A 22206-nucleotide genomic window follows, 5' to 3' on the forward strand; every position below is an offset into this window, starting at 1 on the left:
CACACATAACTGAAAAGTCCAAGAATAGTACTTGCTTCAGGCATTGTTAGAACTAGGCGACCAAACAATGTTACCAGGACTGTGTCTCTTTCCATTTTGGGGGTAGGCTCTTTCCATGTGGTGAGAAAACAGTCATCATCTGTGAAATGCATTCACTTGTCTAGAAATGCTACCAGGAAAAAAGTTTTTTTCCTGCTTTCTCTGGCAGAAAATTCCATGGGAGGACTGGCTTAATCCAATCACTGTGTCCAGATGTAAGGTCTGATTGGCCAGGCTTGGTTCTTATATCTATCCTATGTTGAGGAGGAGAGGAAAAGATTCTGAGTCAGCTCTATTAAAACTAAACAGCATAGATTCAACGTAAGAAAGAGGTAGTCTATTGTCAGAGGAATGGAAAGGATGTCAGGTGGGCAAGAACAACAGATGTCCACTGCTAAGTAATGTTATGAGACACTGCCCTATGGATAACTCTATTGTTTTAAAAGTGATAAGGTCAAAAAGCATGTGCCAAATTTAAATAAAACACTTAAAGTAAAATTTGTGATTACAGTTTTGAGAGAGAGTCATTCATTTCCATTTACTGAGATCCTACTAAATGCCAGGCAGTGTCTTAAGAGCTGGAAACAGAAACAAAAGAGAGAAAGTTCTTAATTTCATGAAGCTTATAGTCTAGCGATCTAGTGATGGAAGATAGGTGAATAAAGCAACTGAGTAAAGGATACAGTATTTTAATGGAGATAAGACTTATCTCTACTTGAAATACTTTCAGAGGAAAGGGTGATAGAAAATATTGAGCAAGCTGCTCTTGGGAGGCTCTGATGAGAAGATGATGTTTCAGAAACGACTTGAAAGAAACACGTGGATTTCTAGGGAAGAGCATTCAAGCAGAAGGAATAGAAGGGGCAGAAGTGGCAATGGAGGACCAAGATGCAATGTCAGGAGTGGAGCAAGCAGGGACAATGAGGAGGCTGCAGTGGATGGAATCTCTCAGCCACCATTGAGTGACTGAATCAAGACTTGAGAGAGTCATGTAGCCATTGTTACCCCAAGTTCATCATTGGGTAGATACATGAGAGTGCTAGGTTCTCAGGCAAATGCTTCTCTCTCTTCTCGGACAAGGGGCCTGAGCTGTAACTTGGAACTCCCATGGGAAGTTTGCAAAACTGAAGGAAGGAGAAAAAAGTTAGAGAGTGACAGGCAAGAATCAAAGCCCTTGTATTCATTTATTCATTCGTCCATTCGTGCATTCTTGAAGCATTTATTTCGTATCTGCCTGCTATTTTCAGACACTTGGGTAACCAAAGTATAAGACTAAGTAGGACAAAAATTCTACACCTAAGCAGTTTGCAGTCTGGCAGGAATCGTTTATGCAGACAGGGTGGGCTACATCAGGGATGGGAAGGCAGGATTCCTAGGTCCAGGCTGGCAGGAGCTTAGAAATTCGGTGAGGGTAGCACTGCAGAGCACTGTTGGTGACCCCATTGCTAAGGCAGAGGCTGCCTTCCCTCCCAGGTGGAAGCGATACTTAGAGCCCTCCCTGTCTGTTGCTGCTGTAAGAGCTGAGACCCAGGTGCTGCTTTCCTCACCCTGCCACTGCCTATCCCCCCTTGTTTAATTAACACTCCTGGGCTTCTAGGTGTTATTCTATTCTACTTACTAAAGGAAGAAGGGGGAAGGACCATGAGGGTAGAAAAAAGAAAAAAGACAGACACAAAACTCTTCCTTTTGTTTCTACTCTGCATCATTCTTTCCCTAATATGGTGGGGAATTTTTAAAAAGTATAATTCTTCCCTCCAGGCTTAAAAAAAAATTCCAGGGGAGAGAGATACCTTCTTTTTACTTCACTGCATAAAATGAAATATCCATCATCTTCTTATCTAGAGTTTAAAAATAAATTTGTACCAATGGTGTACAATCAATGAGCCCTTCATGAACATGAGTTTTGAACTGACTGAGTCTTGCTTTATAACCGTGCTCTCCCCAGCATAGAGATAAACACAGCTGGGACGGGTGGTGAAAGCCCACCAGGCATCGCAAACTGGTGGTTTGGTTTGGCAGCCCTAGATTATTCTTGTTTATTTTTGATTTATTTTCAGAATGTTAAGGTAGGTCATGAATTCTTTACATTTATTTATTTTATTTTTGGCTGTGTTGGGTCTTTGTTGCTGTGTGTGGGCTTTCTCTAGTTGAGGGGAGCGGGGGCTACTCTTCATTGCGGTGCGCAGGCTTCTCATTGCGGTGGCTTCTTGTTGTGGAGCATGGGTTCTAGGCGCAGGAGTTTCAGTAGTTGTGGCTCACGGGCTCTGGAGCGCAGGCTCAGTAGTTGTGGTGCACAGGCTTAGTTGCTCCGTGGCATGTGGGATCTTCCCGGACCAGGAATCGAACCCGTGTCCCCTGCTTTGGCGGGCGGATTCTCAACCACTGTGCCACCAGGGAAGCCCAGGTCATGAATTCTTCAGTTCGTCCCAGCCCTGACCAACTTGGAACCACTCCATGGTGTCTATATCTGTCGAAAGCAAGGAAACTTTTGGGAATATTAGACATATAATTCTCAGGTCCTGATGGGCCAACCCACACTCTCAAGCCTTACAGTCCCTGGGTATCACCAAGACCTCACATAATCACAGCTGCCCAACCATCATTAGAAAATGTTTATCTAGAGAACATGATTCTAGCAGGGCCAGGGTTAGGGTGAGGGTATATCAAAAAATGAGTGATCAAGATAAATAATATTTAATGCAATATTTTAAAAATCAAAATTAATGTAAAAATATCTATGATAAACAGAATATTAAAATTTCAAATAAAAAATTTTGTTTGTTCTTTGTTTGTTTCATGACCCTATATTATTGCACAATGGCACCATTCCTTCCCCATCAACCCTCAGCTCCCTGGCCAGGCAACACGGCCCATGTCCACCAGCAGGCGGGTTTGTGAGGGCTGAGGATGGTGTGCCAACTGATTAGGCAATGTGGAGCTTTCTATATAGTTATGTTTTTTATTGTAGAGCTTTTATTAAACTTCCCATTTGGTTCAAAATACAGAATGATATTTTAATAAGTGTATACAGAATTGCACACTTTTCCTTTTACCTCAGGCTTCACTAAGGCACTGGAAAGCAGATGTGGAAACCACAAGGTCCTCTCTTATTTAGCAGTCTGAATGAAAATGTCTGCAGTGTGGAAAGCAGTTTACAAAATAATATGTACAGCATGAGCCTATTTTAGCTTTAAATATGTATCTATATACACATAAGAATATAGCTTAATAGATAAGTGGATAATATATGGGAAAGGAGGAAGGCAGATAAGCACATAGACAGTCAATATGAAGATGTATCTCTAAATGGTTAGATGCTCAGTTCTGGGTGGTAAACTGTAGATTATTTTTAACTTCTTTTTTTAATTTATATTTTCTACCTTTCTACAATGAAAGAGTATTATTTGGGTAATTAAACAATAAAATTATTTTAAGGTTCTAATGACACTCCCGTGTGCTTTCATAGCCTGATTATATACAAGGCAATGTTAATTGGCAACATTTTTCTTTGTATGGAGGCATCTCGCTTCATCAAAGATGTACTTAGTAAGGTACCATCTGTGACACTAAATATGCTGTATTTACCAACAAGGACTCACACCTGTAAAAAAACAAACCAGGTAACCAATCTGCTAGAAAGTGTATATTTAAAATGTCCTTGCCACTTTAATAAAATTCTCCAAGAACATTTAATGACTCATCGTTCTCATAGCTATAATCTTGCCCTCATTCCTTATGACTGTGAATTTTTTTCTAGGAAGGAAGCACAAAATTGCAGTTATATACAAGTAAATATGTGACTGAAAGAGATGGTGAGTATGGATGCAGCCTTTTCCTACATGATAGGCAGGCGTGAGTTTTAATCCCCTAGGGAAAAAAAGTGAGTTTTTTTGAAATAAAGAAAGCCCACAGTTTTTTGCGGTACGCGGGCCTCTCACTGTTGTGGCCTCTCCCGTTGCGGAGCACAGGCTCCGGACGCGCAGGCTCAGCGGCCATGGCTCACGGGCCCAGCCGCTCCGCGGTATAGTGGGATCCTCCCGGACCAGGGCGCGAACCCACGTCCCCTGCAGCGGCAGGTGGACTCTCAACCACTGCGCCACCAGGGAAGCCCCAAAAGCCCACAGTTTTAATGTTCATTAGCTAACATTTAGCTAGAAGGGTCACCAATCATTAAATTATTTTCATAGGCAGCTTAGCAGAAGCTGTTTCCATGACAACAGACAATGTATGGAAGGTAAAAAAAAAAAGTGAATGGACTTTGTGGTGATCTTAATAATGCTCTATGAAAATCATTCATTAATCTGATTTTCCTGTTGCTCAGGATTCCGTGCCAACTGCAAAACCAGCTTTCCTGGAACTGGCTGATGTTGGAAATAATGCATTTTTGAGAGCTCCAGTGTGCCTTTCTCTAGGGAGTTGAGATAGAGAGTTTGGTAATCCCCCCTCGGTCTCTCTTATGAGCTGAATATGGGAAGAGACTACTACTAAAAAAACAAAAAACAGAAAACCTTAGATCACCTCAAAGTAACTACGGAAAGTGTAGGTTTGGTCAGAACAGCGGGCACAAGTTTTATCCTCATTCTCTTTTGGAATCAACATCAGCAGGTTTGCTCATGAATTCAATGTTATATGAGAAAAAGAGGAATCAGGCTGCTTTCTAGATTTCTGAACTAAGCCACTGGGTGGATGATGGTGGAAAAGGTTGAAGGATGAGCAAAGTGTGTGTAGGGCAATGGGAATAAAAGGTTCTATTTTAGAAACTTCTTCATCTTCAAAGAGATCAAATGTATTACGTCATGCCAGAACATTTTAGACCTAAATAACATAGCTTGGTCCAAAGAGTTTACTTCATGCACAAATGGCCATGGTTTTGCTATAAATTGAACATTGGGCCTGGTGCCCAGAATATGATCTTATTACCACCTGAAAGAATCACTTGTCACTGTTGAGGGATTTTTAACTTGTCCTCAACCTAGTTTTTATTTTTTAAACAGTAATCCAGATGTAGATGGTTTAGAGTCATCAAATTCTAAACAGAATTTAGAATCTATTTGTTTTTGTATCTTGAATGGTCTATATTTCCCAGTATCACCTGACTTTGTGTGTGTTGTGTATATATTGGAGTCACATTGTTTTGCACCAGTGTGAGGGCTGCAGTTATCCTTGGCGTGTGTTTTAGGATCATTACAAGCCTCTCTGATGTGTCTTCCTCCATTTTTATAATTCTATTAAGGAGACAAGATTTTAAAAAATCAAATAAACATAGATATTCATAAGTAAAAACGAAATTCCAACTCTGACACCACTAGTAAGACCACTGAACAGTGTATGTTAATATAGACTTAAAGGGTCATATGCTATTATTTTCTATGAATATGGATTCAGTGGAAGAAGTTTAGAATTATACTTTGAAGGAGTTGAATTGTGTCAGGTCACAGGAATGTTGCTTTGAAGTGTAGATTTGGGAAAGAAATGAAAGCATTTATCCTACCAAAAAACTTTGGGGTAAAACAACTCTTACAGCAATATCCTGCCAATATGGCTCCAACCCATGGATAACATTTTTCAACACCTTTTCTCACATCTGATGAGACCATAATCTGAACAAGATTGAGTCCCAGATACTTTCAAAGTCTTCGGTGGAAATCATACCAACTCAGAATAAGTTCAAAACTCTTTAATTGTTTTAATATGTTATTGATGCTTTCCTTTTGACCTTTTTATGCTTTTCCTTATAGACCTTTTTCCTTGTGATTTCTTCTTCCACTTAGTGTCAGTGATGAGGAAAAACCCCTTGATCCAGTAAGGACTCATCTTTCATGTGACATCAGCTTTCTTCAAAGCATTAACTGGGCACCAGCTCCACACAAAGCTGAGGAGAGTTCCCGGGGTGTAGGTTGTATCTCCTAAGATCACTTATTTCCATGATCTTCATTATTTTGAAGGCTTTGACACAATTTTCTCTTCCTTGTTGGGAATTTCTATGTGCAGATGAATGCAGAAAGCTTAAGGGAGTCCATTGGCAATGCTTGTCTATGAGAATCAGGGTCAGGACAGAGTATGACATGTTAAGAATTTGTACCAGGATTGACTTAGGAAATTTAGAGGGAGAAAGAACACCATCAGATGCTTCAAGATTTAGGGACATTGTTTTGTTTCTCATGGGAACTGTTTACCTTCTGGTAGAGGGTATTAGAAAACAGAAACTGGAAGGAAATTTGAAAAGGATAGATGTGCTAAATATAGACCTTTTCTTTGTATACTATCACCATTGGCAGGAACAATGATTATGACTAATCAAGAGTCTGTCAGCTGCCTTGTGTGGGGATAAGTCTAAGAGAAGTTAATAAACTGAAAAAATTAAATGGACCATGTCAATACTTGGGTTAAAAATAAATTATCTAAACAAAAGCCTGGGGGGTTTCTAAGAGTTATGCATGTCTTACATTATTTAACTTAGCAAAACCTAGAATAACTTTCCATTGGATACTTCTGAGTCATGAAAATATGCTGAAGTGATTTTAGTAGAAGCAAGTCTTAGTGCCTGATATGGGTTGAATTGCGCCCCTCCTCCCCCAATTCACATGTTGAAATCCTAACCCCAAATACCTTCAGATGAGACCTTATTTGGAGACAGGGATTTGACAGAGGTAATAAAGTTAAGGTTAGGTCATTAGGGTGGGCCCTAATCCAATGTGGCAAAAAGGGGAAATCTGGCTATTGAGATACCCAGAGACGATGTGAAGAGATGTAGGAAGAAGATGGCCCTTTACAAGCTGAGGAGAGAGGCCTGGAACACATGCTTCCCTCACAATTCTGAGAAGGAATCAACCCTGCCAGCACCTCGATTCTGGACTTCAAGCCTCCAGAACCGTTAGCAAATAAATGTCTGTTGTTGTTTAAACCACCCAGTCTGTGGTACTTTGTTACAGCAGCCCTACAAAATAAAATAGCACCCAAGAGCCCCATCAAGGACCTACGCCATTGGTTCTGACTGAAGCCTTATGGTTTCATCCATCTTTTCTTTGTCAGGGTGGTTGGTGTCAGACTGGGAGGCCAGAACAAAGATAAAATGTAAGAAGCCCAGTGTGTCAAACCAACTCATGAGAAGATGGAACAGAAACACAGAGCCATTGGGAGTTTGATTACTCTCATGGTTTATTAATATTCAGATTGAAAAAGGAGCCTTAGAGCCGCAAGTTAACGCTAATTGGCACATTTGCTTTATTTCTTTATTTTCAAAACAAACTGGGTTTTGAATTTTTTCCTTTTTGTTCATTCCATCACATTGAAAAGGAGGAAAAGAAAAATGGTTTTGAATTCACTCGATATTTTGGACTCCTCAGATGAACGGAACATTGCACACACACTTGGAACAGAGAGAGATAGAGAGGAAAGTGGACTCCCACAGGGCCACACGCACCAGATCAAAAAACTTGGATACAGTGCAAGAATTTCCCAAAATGATTGGATCATCATTACCAAAAACTCGCCATAACAACACCAAGAAACAAAAAATGTTTAAGCCACACTGTTTGACTTGGGATCTTTCCTGCTTTTTTTTTTTTTTTTAAATGTTTGCCACACAGAGAGAAAGAGGGCTAGTGGGTGGGAGAGGACAGACTCACAGACGTGAGTAGGACAGGAAGGGAAACTTCAGAGAGGAGTTGAGAAGAGGGTGAGGAGCGACAGGGTTCAGGAGAGGGGAGAGTGGGGATGTGGAAAGCCATTTCTTAAAGTTCAGGCATGTTCTTGGTCCGCCTCACGTTCTTCTCCTTTACCCTCATCCTGCCGGGCACTTTCCTTAGGTTTGGTTTCGTCTACAGCTTCTGAGGAAGAAAACAGATGGGGTTAGGGCAGGGGAAGCAGAGTTAGTATTTTGTCTCATCTGTTCAGATGATAGTGCAATGCATTTCTTCTTTTCATACCACTTCATAAAAGATTTAAGATAAAAAGAGATTATTGCTATCTCAGTAATGTAATTTCCAGGTTCAGAAGAGCTTACCCACAGGAAATTGTTCAGTGACACATAGGGAAGAGCTCAGGAACAAAGCTGTGATATCGTGGGCGAGGAGTTCACTAAAGAGAAACTACTATGGTCTTTAATCTCTCAGCCTTACAGTTAAGGTATCCACACATGGGGGGTCCACAACGATCATGTATTTCTTTTGCATTAATGTCAGACTTATCATGACAGATATTTTATGTGGATCATTCAACATCCATTCCAACTCTCTCACCCCTTATTTCTAATATTATAAAGGCTGGAAAGTGAAATACTTGCATTTTCAGCTCCCCTTGGAGCTAGGGATGTCCATATCACACAGTGATGGCCAAATCGGTAGAGACAGACTTCCCTGGGAAGGCTCCAGAGGAGGTGTTTGCTCTTTACTTTCTCCTATTCCTGATGACTGTGACATCAAACTACCTGGTAGTGTAGCAGTCACCTTGTGACCACGAAGATAAAAACTATACACTAAGAATGGTGAAGCAGAGAGATAGAAAAAAACCTACTTGTGACCGACCATACTACTCCTGGACACTTTTCCTCAGACTTTTTCTTATTAATGTGAGACAAATAACTAACTTCTTTAAGCCACTGTAGTAGTTTTTAGTTTCTGGCAGTCAAAAACATTCCAAATGAGTACACTTATCCATAGGGCAAGTGTGTTTTGCTTAATAAGAAAGACTTTGTTTCTTTTTAAAGATCATTTTTGTCCTTAGGAAAGAGGTGATTTTCTAATTACTCTTCTGCCTGGTTTCCTGCTAGAACTCAGTCAACTGATTTCATACTACAGACAGCTTACTAGTATGCCAGCTAATGGAAAGAGAATTTGCCTTGACATCACATCTGTTATTAAACTAAACTCCTGTACCAGGGTCCCCAAGACTCCCCCCAGATTCAGCGATTTGCTAGGAGGACTCACAAGACTGAGCATATAGTCCTACTCATGGCTACCATTTACTACAGTGAAAGGATATAAAACCAAAAAAAGCAAAGGGAAAAGTTGTACGGAGTGATGTTTGGAGGAAACCAGGCACAAGATTCCATGAGTCCTCTCCTCATGGACTCATACAAGATGTGCTTAATTCCTCCAGCAATGAAATGTGACATGTGTGAGATGTCATAGACTAGGGAAGCTCACCTGAGCTTACAAGTCCAGGGTTTTTATTGGAGACTGGTTGTGTAGGCATCCTCTACCTAGCATGTACCAAATCCAGACTCCCAGGAGGAAAACAGATGTCCAGCATAAACCACATTGTTGGCGCAAAGAGTTTAGGCACAGTGAACACTCTTAGTTAGGAAGTGGTGAGAACCCTCTCAAAATTCAAGTTCCCGGGTGCCAGCCAAGGGTCAATATTTCACACAAGTATTTCTAAGACTTGAGAGATGTTGAGACTAGAGAAATGGGGAACGTTTAGGAGACCATTAGAAGAGCTCATAAAAATGTATGTTTCTTTGAAATCAGTCAGCTATATATTTATATTCAGATAAAGCTGAACATTTATATCCAAACAAGACCACTGCCGCTAAATATAATTTTGGGGATTCCTTCTTTGGACACCTGTCTATTAATATTCTTTTAAGTCTCTTCAGTAGCAGAAAATGCTTATCGTTTTGAAAACAGATGTGTTTTTTTAAGAATCAAATGAGGCTGGTCTGGTAAATAGTAACTATGATAGGTCATTTTACCTTACAATGACTTGTTTTTGATCAAAGTTTTTAAGTCTGATTTATTTTGTGGGATTTGCAACAGACTGTAAGTTACTTTCAAAATGGAGTTATCCTAGTGAGGCTATCTACTACTACTCATAAAGAATTTTTTTAAGGCTAGATCCCTCCAAGGTGATCATTATTAACTCTTGAAGAACCAGCACACTGATCACATTTTCCAACAAAAATTTTTGGGTGAAACTAACTCAGTTCTGATCTTCATAATACTCTATGTACCAGCAGTGTTCCTCGTGTATTATAGAACTTTGGTGCGCTAATGGATCATTTAATTTTCTATCAGAAGAAAGCTTCCATATTTGTTAGATCTTTTTATAGTAATTTTCAATTCTTTCAGATAATTTATTTATTTCCCTAGCTATGCCCAAATTTTGGAGACTACAGGTATGCCCACAGTGGTTTATCATCTTTACCAGTTCCAAGAAACCACCTATTTAGTGCCCTCTTCAAACTGCAAAAGAAACAGAATATTGATTTAAACTGTCTAGAAGAACATAGAAGGATTAGCTACAGGAGCAAGAGAAGACTTCAAACCTCTCTTACTAAATAAAAACTTTGGAGCTATTATGTATGATTTGAAGGAGATTAGGAAACTCAAGAGAAAAGCTGAAATCAGGCTGGTTAAGGTGAGAACAGAGGTATATTTGTGAAATAAGGGAACACAGTTCAAAAGGAGAAAAAGAAGGAAAAAAGATCCAGATAATTTTAAATAGCCACAGTTTCCGTCCACTTCTGGAGTGGAATCAGGTTAAATCCTTCCAAATTCCCCCACTTTCTCTTGTCATTCTTTGCCTAGGCCCAGGAGAAACAGTGAAACTTGACATGCATCTGTTTATTGTGACAGGAAGTCATTGCTGTCTGTTCCTTATTAAAAGAGCTTCAATATCTACATATTCTTTCTCTCAAATGCTTCTTTCTCTCAAATGCTTTCAAGTGTTTGAAATATAATTATTTAGTTGTTCTATAAATTGGTATCGAACACCTGCAATGTGCCAGACATTCTTCTAGGTATTGAGAAGAAAAGTGAGAAAACCAGTAAATACCCTCGCTCTTGTTTAAGCCTTTTGTAATAAACATTTAATAGGCAATGGAATCCATAATTATAGAATATTGGCAGTGAGAGGGACCTCTAAGATCACCCAGTGACTAAACCATAAGTCTTCAAGGGTAACGACAGTATCTACTTTTGTACAACTTTGAATCCCCCATGTCCAGTGCAGAACCTCGCGCAGGAAAGGCCTTCAATAAATACTTGCTGAATGAAAGAATGAATGGACATCCTCATTTCATAGAAGAGGAAACTGAAGTTCAGATAAAGAGATTTTTCTCTAAATCATATGGTTTGCTCATGTCAAGCCAGGACTAAAATCTAGGTCTTCTACTTGTCCAGGTTTCCCCATTATATCAGGTAGTCAAATTCGACCAGAGAAGGTCAAGAAGGTCTTTGTGGAAAGAACCATAAATTGTAACTTTCCTGACCCCTTGTATAAAGTGTTTAGCTATAGCTACCATATTTGAGTCTTTCCTACATGTTTAGAACAGTTCTAAGTGCACTTGTGTCATTTGATTAATTCTCACAGCTACCTTTATCATCCCAGTTTTATAGGCGGGGAAGCTGATGCACAACAAGATAAAGGAACACACTCTCTGTGAATGGCAACAGTGAATTTCAACCTAGGACAGAGCCATCTAGGTAGCATCTATTTTACATTGCTCTCCCAGCTCGTCCCTTTGCCCAAGAAGGGTGGATGGGCTCAGAGTAGGAGCTATAGCAGGGGGTCCACAGGTATGTAGGCCTGGAGACTATGAAGTCTAAAAATTGGTCTTTGTAAAAGCAGTTCAGAATGGACGGAAGAATTCTGATTAGTCTTGAATAATATGAAATCTGGTCTTGGCCCTTTCTGGCACTAATTACATAATTTGTAAATGCTAGAGATGAGTTAATATGTATTCTTTTTAGTATTTTATGCAAAACCTTTGATCATCATGGTGAGTTCAAAGATGGATGAATGGCTGAGGCCAGCTGGGCACTCCAGTGATCATGATCCAATTAGCGTAAATAATCACATTCCCCATCTAGAGGCTCAACCTCTCTCTGAGACAGTTGTTGCTTAAGAAGAGGCTGTGGAAGCTAAAGACTGAAAGGGATTTTCAGTACCAAGTGACATAAAGCAAGTGAGGGAAGTAAATGGGCCTGGAGCTGGCGAATGAGGAAAGCCTGATGTGACAGCTGAAATCCAGCAAGTTAAAGAACAGAAAGTGTTCTCCTTATTTCAGTTTAGCTCTGAATAGTACTTTTACTCATATTAAATATGAAAACCTAACATTAATACTGTTATTTTGGTTAAGGCATTACAGGAAAAGAAAGATCACAAAGCAAATCACAGTTGACCCTTGAACAACAACTGGGTTGGGGGCGCCGACCCTCTGTGTAGGTGAAAATAATCCATGTATAATTTATAGTGGGCCTTCCATATACATGGTTCATCCGTATCTGCAGTTCCTCTGTATCCAACATCCAACGTCCACAGATTCAACCAACATGGATCGTGTAGTACTGTAGTGTTCACTATTAAAATGAATCCACATATAAGTGGACCCGTGCAGTTCAAACCTGTGTTGTTCAAGGGTCGACTGTATATATCTCCTATCTATGTGTATATATCATGTGACTAGTGAGCATCCTCACTAGGAATCATTATTATTCTACCTAGGATGGGTTTCTTCCCCAAAATCAGTCTTCACCCCAGAAATCAACCCTGGAATCCAATTTTATTATGATATAGACTATGCCCCCAAATAAATAAATAAAACAAAAACTGATGATGTGTTTTAGCAGTTTGGTCTAAAAGGGGGAAAAATTTGCCTCTTAATAAAATAAAATTGAGCAATTTTAATAAATATTATTTGTATTAAATAAATTCTCAAAAATCACAGTCAATTTGAAGAGATAATGTTAGAATCTGATAAAGAGCTATACCCTTCTCCAGCCGTGGCATGTTAGCCTTGACAAAAATATTACTTCTTCTGGGCCCAAAGACCTCTTAGAAATAACTATGTTCACTAGCAGCTGCCATGAATTTTATCATTTCTGTTACTTTAAAAAGAGAAAGTTAACATCATGACAGTAAAACCATGTATTCTTCATGTTCTAGAGTTGAAGGTTGCTTCAAAAGGGAAGAAAGAAATGTGTTCATTAATTCATTCATTTATTCAGTAAAAGGTCCTGGGTCTTTACTACATGCTACACACTGTGCCATGCATTTCTAATAGTTTTTTTTTTTTAATTTTTATTTATTTATTTTTGGCTATGTTGGGTCTTTGTTTCTGTGTGAGGGCTTTCTCTAGTTGCGGCGAGCGGGGGCCACTCTTCATCGCAGTGCGCAGGCCTCTCACTGTCGCGGCCTCTCTTGTTGCCGAGCACAAGCTCCAGATGCGCAGGCTCAGTAGTTGTGGCTCACGGGCCTAGTTGCTCCGCGGCATGTGGGATCTTCCCAGACCAGGGCTCGAACCCGTGTCCCCTGCATTGGCAGGCAGACTCTCAACCACTGCGCCACCAGGGAATGTGCCATGCATTTCACTTGATCTTAGCCAAAAGGCCGAGAAGCGATATGTGCCATGCATTTCAAATGCAATGCAGTGCAGTGGTGATACAACAATGAAAACATCAAGCAAAAAGCACTGCCTTCTTGGAATTCATATGCTAGTAATTATTGTTTGTGGGAGAAGGGGTGATAAAGGAAAAAGTAATATCTAGACAAGAAGAGCTCAGCCCAAAGGGGCATATTTTCTCCTAGGCCACTTCTCTTGGATTTGCAAAGTTGAACGTCTCTAATGAATCTCATAAATTTTGAAATATGGAAAACTCTAGTCGTTTTCTTATTCTTGACCCACAACGACCAGTCCTAAGAAAGATCAAGACCACATTAAGTCAGCAATAAAAATAAAAGTCATTTCCATATCCATTTGGAACCGGGTGGTGGTAGGGGACCCCGGTGGATGATTTCACAGTGGTCCTTGAAATATGTGACTCTAACTGGCTCTCTGATTCTTGCTGAAATAGATTCTGGAAGCAGCTCTTCTCTTTATGCATTCCATTCATTTCCTCGAAAGGGTGAGAATAGCACGTCTGCACATTCTGTTGGTGAGCAAATACCAGGAGCATATGCAGCAGCGGCTGCTTGTGTGCTCAGCCAGGCAGCCCGGCTGCAGTGCTGCTGGAGAGATGGCGGTGTTCCCAGCTGCCATCGCCTACACTGAGCTCTAATGGCCCTGTTTACTGGCACCGGTCCAGGCCCCTCCACAGCCCTCCATTACTGAAATTAGGTTGAGTGGATTTCCCAGTAAAACATTACCTCTTGGGACCTGCCCAGCTCTCCCCAGCCTTGTCAACATTGATTAAATAGAAGCTGCTATCATCCTGGGGCCATGCCCACAATTACTCTACCAATCACCACTGGGCTGGGCTGTTTGCTTCCTTTCCCTTTTGATTTTCACTTTTCTTGAATATTAAGCATCATTACCTCAAAGGCTCAAAGGAAAGTAATAAAAAAAAATTCTGTAGCTACCTCTCATACGTCCCTTTGTTACTTACATGGTCTTCCTCTTGACCTGTGTACCAGATATCAGTCTGGAGCCTGGATCATGGCTGTGGGTGGTCACATTTTGCTATTTTTTGTTTTTCATTTTTACCATGTTTTCCATTTCAAGTCCCTCTCAAAACACTGAGCCAGTATACAGCATTTTGTGTCGGCAGAGTGGTGCAAGTGTCACCTATGCTCCCACTCAGTGCTTTCTGAGACTTTGAAAGCAAATAATCCTATTGCTTATCACACTACTCACTTGAGGATTTCAAAGAGTAGCAGACAAAAACCTAACCAAGGAGAAAATTCAGAGGCGAAGTCCCAGTGATATCTGAAACATACATATACAAGTCTTCTTCTCTCCAAAGTTTCAGCCTAGGACCAAGCTGATTTCTATCTAGGCTTGCTACCAATTAGTCATCTGACCTCAGAGAAGTTACTTTTCCTTTGCCTCCATTTTCTAATCTATAAGAAGTATGGATAATAATGACTGCCTCACCTTATTGAAGGAAGGTATTTAAAAGCACTTTATAAAATTTAAAGTGCAGCATATAGTATGTTGAGATTTTAATCCAGCCTGTGGGATTCGGAAAAAACATCCATTAAGTTTAACAGTTTCATCCCAGGAGGAAAAAAAGCAATTTCCCACAGGAAAAAAAAAAATCATCTTTCTCAGATAAACGACTAAGAGGACTTCTCCCCTAGAATGTTCCTATAAAGTCTCTAAATAAGAATACAAGCGATTTATTAGTTAAATAGATCTACTCTGTTACAGAAATTGAGAACGAATCTAGGATTTCTAACCTTTGGAACAAAATTTAGTGTTTTATTCTGAAACACAAATGACCCAGAGATTTTAAAAAATTAAAATAAAAGTCAAAGACGGTACAAGTTGGCCTTGAAAACATCTTAAACATTCTCTCTACAAAATGTCTATCAAACCATCAAAAACGAGTGTCCTACCTTCTTCCTCCATTAGAAACACACAGAAAGATCAAAAATTACAATTTATGTGGCTTGCATAATTGCCTTAAGTCATTTTTGGAACAAGATGGGATAAACATGTAAAGCTGAATGGAGTTAACATGATCTCTTATCATTATTACAGTGAATAAGTCAACTTTTAAAGGCTGAAAATAAAAATAAAAATTTGGGGGGTATTTCCACTCTAGCATAAAAGTCAAGTACACTCACTCCTTCATCCCTCCCCTCAGCTACATTGTGCTGAGCTGGAAGTTGAATCTGTAGATCTTCCGAGGCATTCCGTACAGTTAGGATGCGGGAGGAGTGGAGGAATGGGGAGTCAGTACAAACAATGACAGCTCCTATGACACTGAGACATTTTGAGAAGGGCTGTGTCAGGGATAGAGAAGTGATGTGATATAGTGTGCTGCTAGTAGTGACTATCCGAAGACGTTCAGCCTAAAATTTGTCTTACCCTCTTCTGTAGATTATATATATTTTTAAAAATTCAAAATCCCATCTGACCAGAGTTCAACTCTGCATCTCCCCTTTCACCTCATAGTATCCCAGGTGAGGAGAATCTAGCTAGGAGAAAATCTTAGCTGCATCGCTCTAAGCCTTTACAAACTCAACTGTCTACGGCGCCAGGCAGCTAATGTGAATGTGAAAATCTAGCCATAGGTAAAATCCAGTGGCGGGGTCAACGGAGGCCTTGTAAGAGCAGGTATTGCCTAAAGGCATTTAAAAATTTTAAAACATTATCATTGGAAAAATAAAAGGGGAAGGAGTGTCTGACATAAGACTCTTAAATTATACCAGGAAGATACATTTCTGGACTCTGACTTCAAAATGGAAGCAGTTCCCTTTAATCAGAATAAAAGATAGTCACACTGTATTTGTCTTCAAGAACTAACTCCAAATCAGGAGTCCTAACTAACAGTGCGAACTTTTCCATTTTGCTAAATTTAAATTATTCACGTCTCAAGATTTTTTTTAGTGAATGAAGTAAAAAATAATGACTATGGCAGATATTATAAATGGCCTACCAAAGCAGAAAGAGATACCAAAAAATCCAATTCTCAATATTCTCTCTCCCCTCACTTGCTGTTCAAATATTCTCAACATCTCTACATCTCTACCTATACCTTCCAGTTGTCCTAGGCTCCTTTTACAGATGTTGCTGGTGACATTCTCAGATCCCTTTTCCCAGGCTCATGTCCCCAGCTCCCAGCTGCTGGAGGGGTTGTCTGCCAATGACCCACACCTGCTCCTTGGGCGGGGGATGTAAACTGAATCACCTCAACCTGAGGTGCCTGAGAGGTCATGCCCCTTCTGCCCCCCGTGACTCCAGACACAGACAATCTCTGTCTGTGATGCAACTTGTGCTTCAGCACAAATTGTGGGATTAGGCTGAGACCGTGCTTTTCCTGAACCCATTTTGCTGTCTTCTTCCCCTGGCTTCTCTTCTTTCTTCATTCCCTTATGGATTTCCACCAATAAAGTATTCGCACAGGAGTCCCTTCCCAGGCTCTGATTCTGGGGAATGGGACCAAAGTTATTCCTTTAACCAAAAATCAAGGACTGGAGATGGGAGGCAGGCCAGACAATTTCCTTAGTCAATGTACATAGCAAGTCTTCAAGGTTTGAATCATTTGGGTTTGCAGCTTAGCCCTCATGACCCAGCTCAATTGTTGTTTCCATACCTCCAAACCTATCCTACATGGAATTAATCACTTCCTACTCTTTATTTGTATAGAAATTATATCCCTTGCATTATATCCTAGTTTGTGGTATCTTTTCTAGTCTTCTTGACTGTGAACTAATTTCTCAAATGAAAAGTCTGATACATTTGCCATAATTTGAACTCCACAGAGGCAGAGATTTTTTATTTTGTTCACTGATGAATCCCAAATGCTTAGAAAAGTGCTGGCAAATATATATATTTTTAATGAATCAAGGCATCTATATTAACTTCAACTCCTAGCGTCATGCTTATCACAAGATAGGCATTTAATATTTATAGGAGGGACGAAAGTGATGAAAAAAGGGGACAATTCCAAATATGCTTTGTGTCATGTAGATAAAACCTTAATTACCTCAAGCCTAAAATCTGTGGACCTGTATTGTTGTCATGACCAAATACCAGAGGTATGCCTGAATTTCAAAATATTGTATTATGAAAAGGAAACAATATTATTCTGATTTATAGGCATCAGGCATGGAAAGAATTATTCCATCATCTTCCTTTTTTTTTTTTTACTAATTTTAATTTTATGTCTTCTAATTTTATAACAAATTATTCAGATATAAAAAACCCAAATGTAAAAAATAGATATCTACTATCAGCATCACTATTTTTAGATGTCACAGGGTAGGGGTTAGGACAGCTGGCTCTGGAGCCAGTTATTTGCATTTAAATTCTATCTCTGACACCATGACTTGGAGTGAGTTATTTAACCTCTTATTGCCTCACTTTCCTTATCTGTAATTGGTATTAATATTGGTACCCACCTCACGGGGTTACTAAAACACTCAAATGTGTTAATTATTTAAAGTACTTAATAATGAATGGCATGTTTCAGTAAACTGCTCAATAAATATTGGCGATTATTATTAAGTGAGTGGGAGGGAACTAACATTGGTTTAATGTTTACTATGTGCCAAGCCCAGTGCTAAGGGCTTTCACATACTGGCGTTCAATATATATCATCTGTGCTCTCCTAGTCCTTTGTCAGCAAAGTGGAAGTAATAATATCTACCTCATAGATTTGTGATGAGCATTAAATGAGAGGAAAAAAAAGACAGCCTCACACAGTGTCACTCCCTTGCTCACCTATGTGCCTAATAAATGAGAATTATCTTCTCTCTCTCTCTCCACTAATTCATGCATATCCACTCTTAGACTATAGCCAAAGAGAAACTTTCTTCAAGTATCCTGAGAAAGGGAGAGAGAAGTTTGTCCCTTATAAAGTTTCTGCTCGTAGAGTAAAAAAACAATAATTCTTTGAAAAAAAGCCTTTGAAGTCAAGGTCTAAAGTCCAAAAATGAGCACCAGGGCAAAGCTGACTGTTGGCCAAACTTGAGAGGCATGATTCTATGATGCAAGAATCAAGGCTGCTAAATAGTAATGTCTCAAAAGCCAAGAACTTCTCTGCTATTGCCTCTACTTCAGAAGAGGACAGTCTTCTCTATTTCACGCTTAAATAGCAGTCAGTTGATTTCAAAGGAAACCACCTTATCCTTGGGCTTCGCTCCATTGGATTCCCTCCAGTTTGTAGCAAAAGTACATTTACTATACTGACTCAGCAAGAACCAAGGAACCCCTTGCCCTCAGATGTGTCGTAAATCTTGTTCCAGTAGGCAAGTTACAGGGGGGATGGCAATTACCCAGGCTTAAGACAGTACATCCAATTTTAAGAAAAATGCCCTGATTTACTATAATTATTGAACCCAAGACTTGAAAGAAACCTAGGACTTTTTGTCCCTTAACCTTAAGGAAAATGATCATTTACAGTGAAAATTTTCAGCTTTATTATGAGAAAGAACTTTCCATTTCCGGAAAGGCTTGCAGTCCTCTGTGGACAAGGCATGTTTTGGGGGAGAAATCCCTAGGGCTGTGTGGAAGACTGCTCTGAGGGGGTTATTCCTTCTGCCTATGCACTGTACTGTCTCGTTTCTAGGACTTCTCAAGCATGGAATTCCAGCAAACCTTGAAGAGTAAAGAGATTAAAGATGGAGTAGGAAGTGGCCACTTTCTTACAAGAATTACAGGCAAAGAAACGCCATACTTCTTTTGGAATATTGATCAAACATGATTGAAGTTAGCATTGTTTTTCTCCACTAAAGTTTATTCATAATTCCCCTTCCTGCATTTCAGAGAAAGTTAATAATTTTCTAAAAATCAAACTTCATGTATTTGATGTTAATTATGTAGGTCCATACTTAGGAGATGAGGAAATGTCGGACAGGCTAATTGTGTTTGTTGGTCATTTTTCACTGAATCTACTCTCTTAGCTATTCTTTCTTGAAGTTTTTCACATTTATCAAAACAAGCTGCTTAGGTATTATACCAGCCATTTCAAACAATTGTGTTTCCTTAGATACTTCTATTATGCTCACTGTTTTCAACAATGAGTCATCCTAGATCTTATCTAGTGATCAGTTACAAAAGTGTAGTAATTTGTGTTTGTCAGACCTTGAGAAAGTTAGTGAACTATTTTCTAGATTATACTGGTTTTAAAAATTCAACCAATGATTTGTAATGTTTTAACATATATTGAGTTAACATGCCGTATTACAAAACATATTACAAATATTTTCAACATTTGTCTTTAAAAGCAAAAGCAGGTCTAGATCTGCCAAATCTCATGATCTGATATTTGATTACATGATTTGATTATCTGACTCCACAGTTAAAATATAGAAACCCGAACTAGAAATAATTCTAACTCTATAAGGGTCTCTCCAGTAGTGACTACAGCTGCCTAAAAATTTTTCCTACATATGAATATCTATTGCTTGGATAACATGTAAATTTTAAAAGAGAAGCACTATACTTATGAGTCATATTCAGCTCATGCCTTGCCATGTCTCACCATGATGTGTTTGGGTAGTAACTGAGATTAGCTAAACAATTATTTATCTGTGTTGTTTAATTTTCCCTTATGGCTGTATCTACACAGCACAAAGAAAACTAAAGACTTGGCAGTTGTCTTGCTAATTTTATCATTGCAAATGGATAAACCACATAATTCAGGACAAAAATACAAAATCTGTATATATTGTTACGGAGTGAGCTCCTAATTGTAAAATTACAGAATAATGAAAGCTGAAGGAGATCTTAGATATTATCTGATCTCAGCCCCTCACTCTCTCTGAGGAAAACTGAAGGTAGAGCATTTCTGTGACTTGCCCAAAGTCTCACAGCTAATGAGAATTCAGTGATCCTCCCATAACACCATCATGTCTCTCACAACCTTTGGGGATGATGAATTCCACTGCTTGATTTTAAGTGGCATCTCTCTCCAGTAATCCTAAATGCACTGTGTAAGTCTGTTCCTCCCTCACTCCTTCCCCCTCACTCCCTCCATTCCTTCTCTCCTTTATGGAATAAAAGGTAAACTCAATATCATTTTACTTTAAGAGCTACCAGAAGTAATTTTAGATACTCTGGAGGCTTGCAGAACCAGGGATGAGGATTACTGTTGCATCAGACTTCAACACATTATGCACAACTGGTGAGAGGGGATGTGGATATTCTATACAGAGAGGGGAAAACATGGGGACCTCTAAAATTGGTGGCGTAGGCTGAATAGTAATCACTGATTATGGCAGGTTTCATAAACTCAATGACTAAAGAGTTGCTGGGTAATGAAAGTCCAGAAGTAGCGAAATTACTACAAATGCTGTCATACCTAGAAATCTCTAAGAGATCAGTACTATGTCCTGATAAGAGCAAATAAAAGTGCATATCATTCCCCCATCTATCACCCCCTCCACTTCCCAATGAAAGCAGAGTGTTCAAAAGCCCACTGAGAAGGTTAACTCAATTTTGAAATTAATTAAAAAAATATTATTGTAACAAGAAAGCCCTATAAAAGTTGTCTGTTGTTATATGTTTGTGTGCAGGTAAATAGATACAATCCCCATCTCTTGCTGGGACAATTCATTTTGCACTCATTGTGTATTTTGGCTTCCTAGGGCCTGTCAAATTATGGCACTGCCTTTGAATGAAAAATTGCTTTAAGAATCAATAGTACCCACTGGAACACAACCAGAACTATATCGAAAAAGTAATATTCATATTTGTACTGATTTCTCTCTTTTTAGTGAAGATCTCAGAGCTCTTATATTTAGTGGCAAAGAATGTAATAGTCTTGGTTATTTAGAGACATTGGGACAATTAGCAGTTAAAGAATAAAGATTCATGGTGAGTCTATAGCTTACCTTAGATAGAACCATAGAACCATATGTGTCCTGCCCATCCTATAGCACTGCCATCGGAAAAATCATCCTGCTGAAGGCTTTCTATCTTCTCCACCCAGTGTTTTTTCTCCAATAAAACTATTTTCTAAGACATACCTTATGTCTAGAATCTACCTCCTACTCTCTTCTTTCTTTCAAAATCCTATTTATTTGAAAGTAATCAGACTGCATACAGAGACCTTAGAATAGAAAGGGGGCTCTGGAGACCCGCCAGCAACAACTCACCTAATACAGGAATCTCCCAGAATCCTCCTAGCAGACAGGCAGACTCTGCTTCAACAGGCCACTCCAGCTCTAACTGTAAATTCTTCCTGATAGTCATCTAACACCTACCTCTCCTAAGTTTTTATGGAGTTCTTTCCTCTAGAATAACACAGAACAAAATATGTCCTCAATATGTTTTCTTTTGTACAAGACAGTCCAAAAATGCAAAGATAACAGCCTCTTTCTTCAAGAAATTTACCAACCTGTTCTTTTTCTCTTCAATCAACAAACTTCATGAAAAAATAAATTCAAATTACGCCTTTTCTTCATCTCACCTCTCTTAGTTCTCTAGGAGCTGACTTCAACTCTATCATTTTTCTAACAGTGCTCTCCTCAAATTCAACCCCTCCCTCAAAATGATATCCACATCATAAGGCCTTTTCTCATTTACCATTGCTCTTGATCTTTTTCTGACTACTCCTTTTGACAGTGTTGACTTTTACTTGAGCTCTATGCTCCAGAAAATAGGGGCAGTTAAGAAATTCTCCCAAACTTTTGTTTTCTGAAGTCTCCCCATCCTTTTGTGCTCTAGGAAATGGCTTACTGTAAATACTCTTCTCCATATGATCTGCTGTCCACTCTCTCTCATGACTCCAGAAGACTCATGAGTGACTCCCTTGTTTACCTGTAACAAGGCCA

General features: G+C 39.3%; 1 protein-coding gene across 1 annotated transcript in view; it reads right to left on the reverse strand.

The window, feature by feature from the left end:
* Positions 1–7239: 7239 nt before the first annotated feature.
* The window catches only part of GAP43 (growth associated protein 43), a 55369-nt gene continuing 40402 nt past the window's right edge, over positions 7240–22206 (reverse strand). Inside the window, exon 3 of the mRNA XM_060149486.1 lies at positions 7240–7868. Coding sequence (XP_060005469.1) covers positions 7780–7868 — 89 coding nt within the window. The 3' untranslated portion in view covers positions 7240–7779. The remainder of the gene's footprint in view (positions 7869–22206) is intronic.

Source organism: Lagenorhynchus albirostris, chromosome 5 (genome assembly GCF_949774975.1).
Source record: "Lagenorhynchus albirostris chromosome 5, mLagAlb1.1, whole genome shotgun sequence".
Lineage (NCBI taxonomy): Eukaryota > Metazoa > Chordata > Mammalia > Artiodactyla > Delphinidae > Lagenorhynchus > Lagenorhynchus albirostris.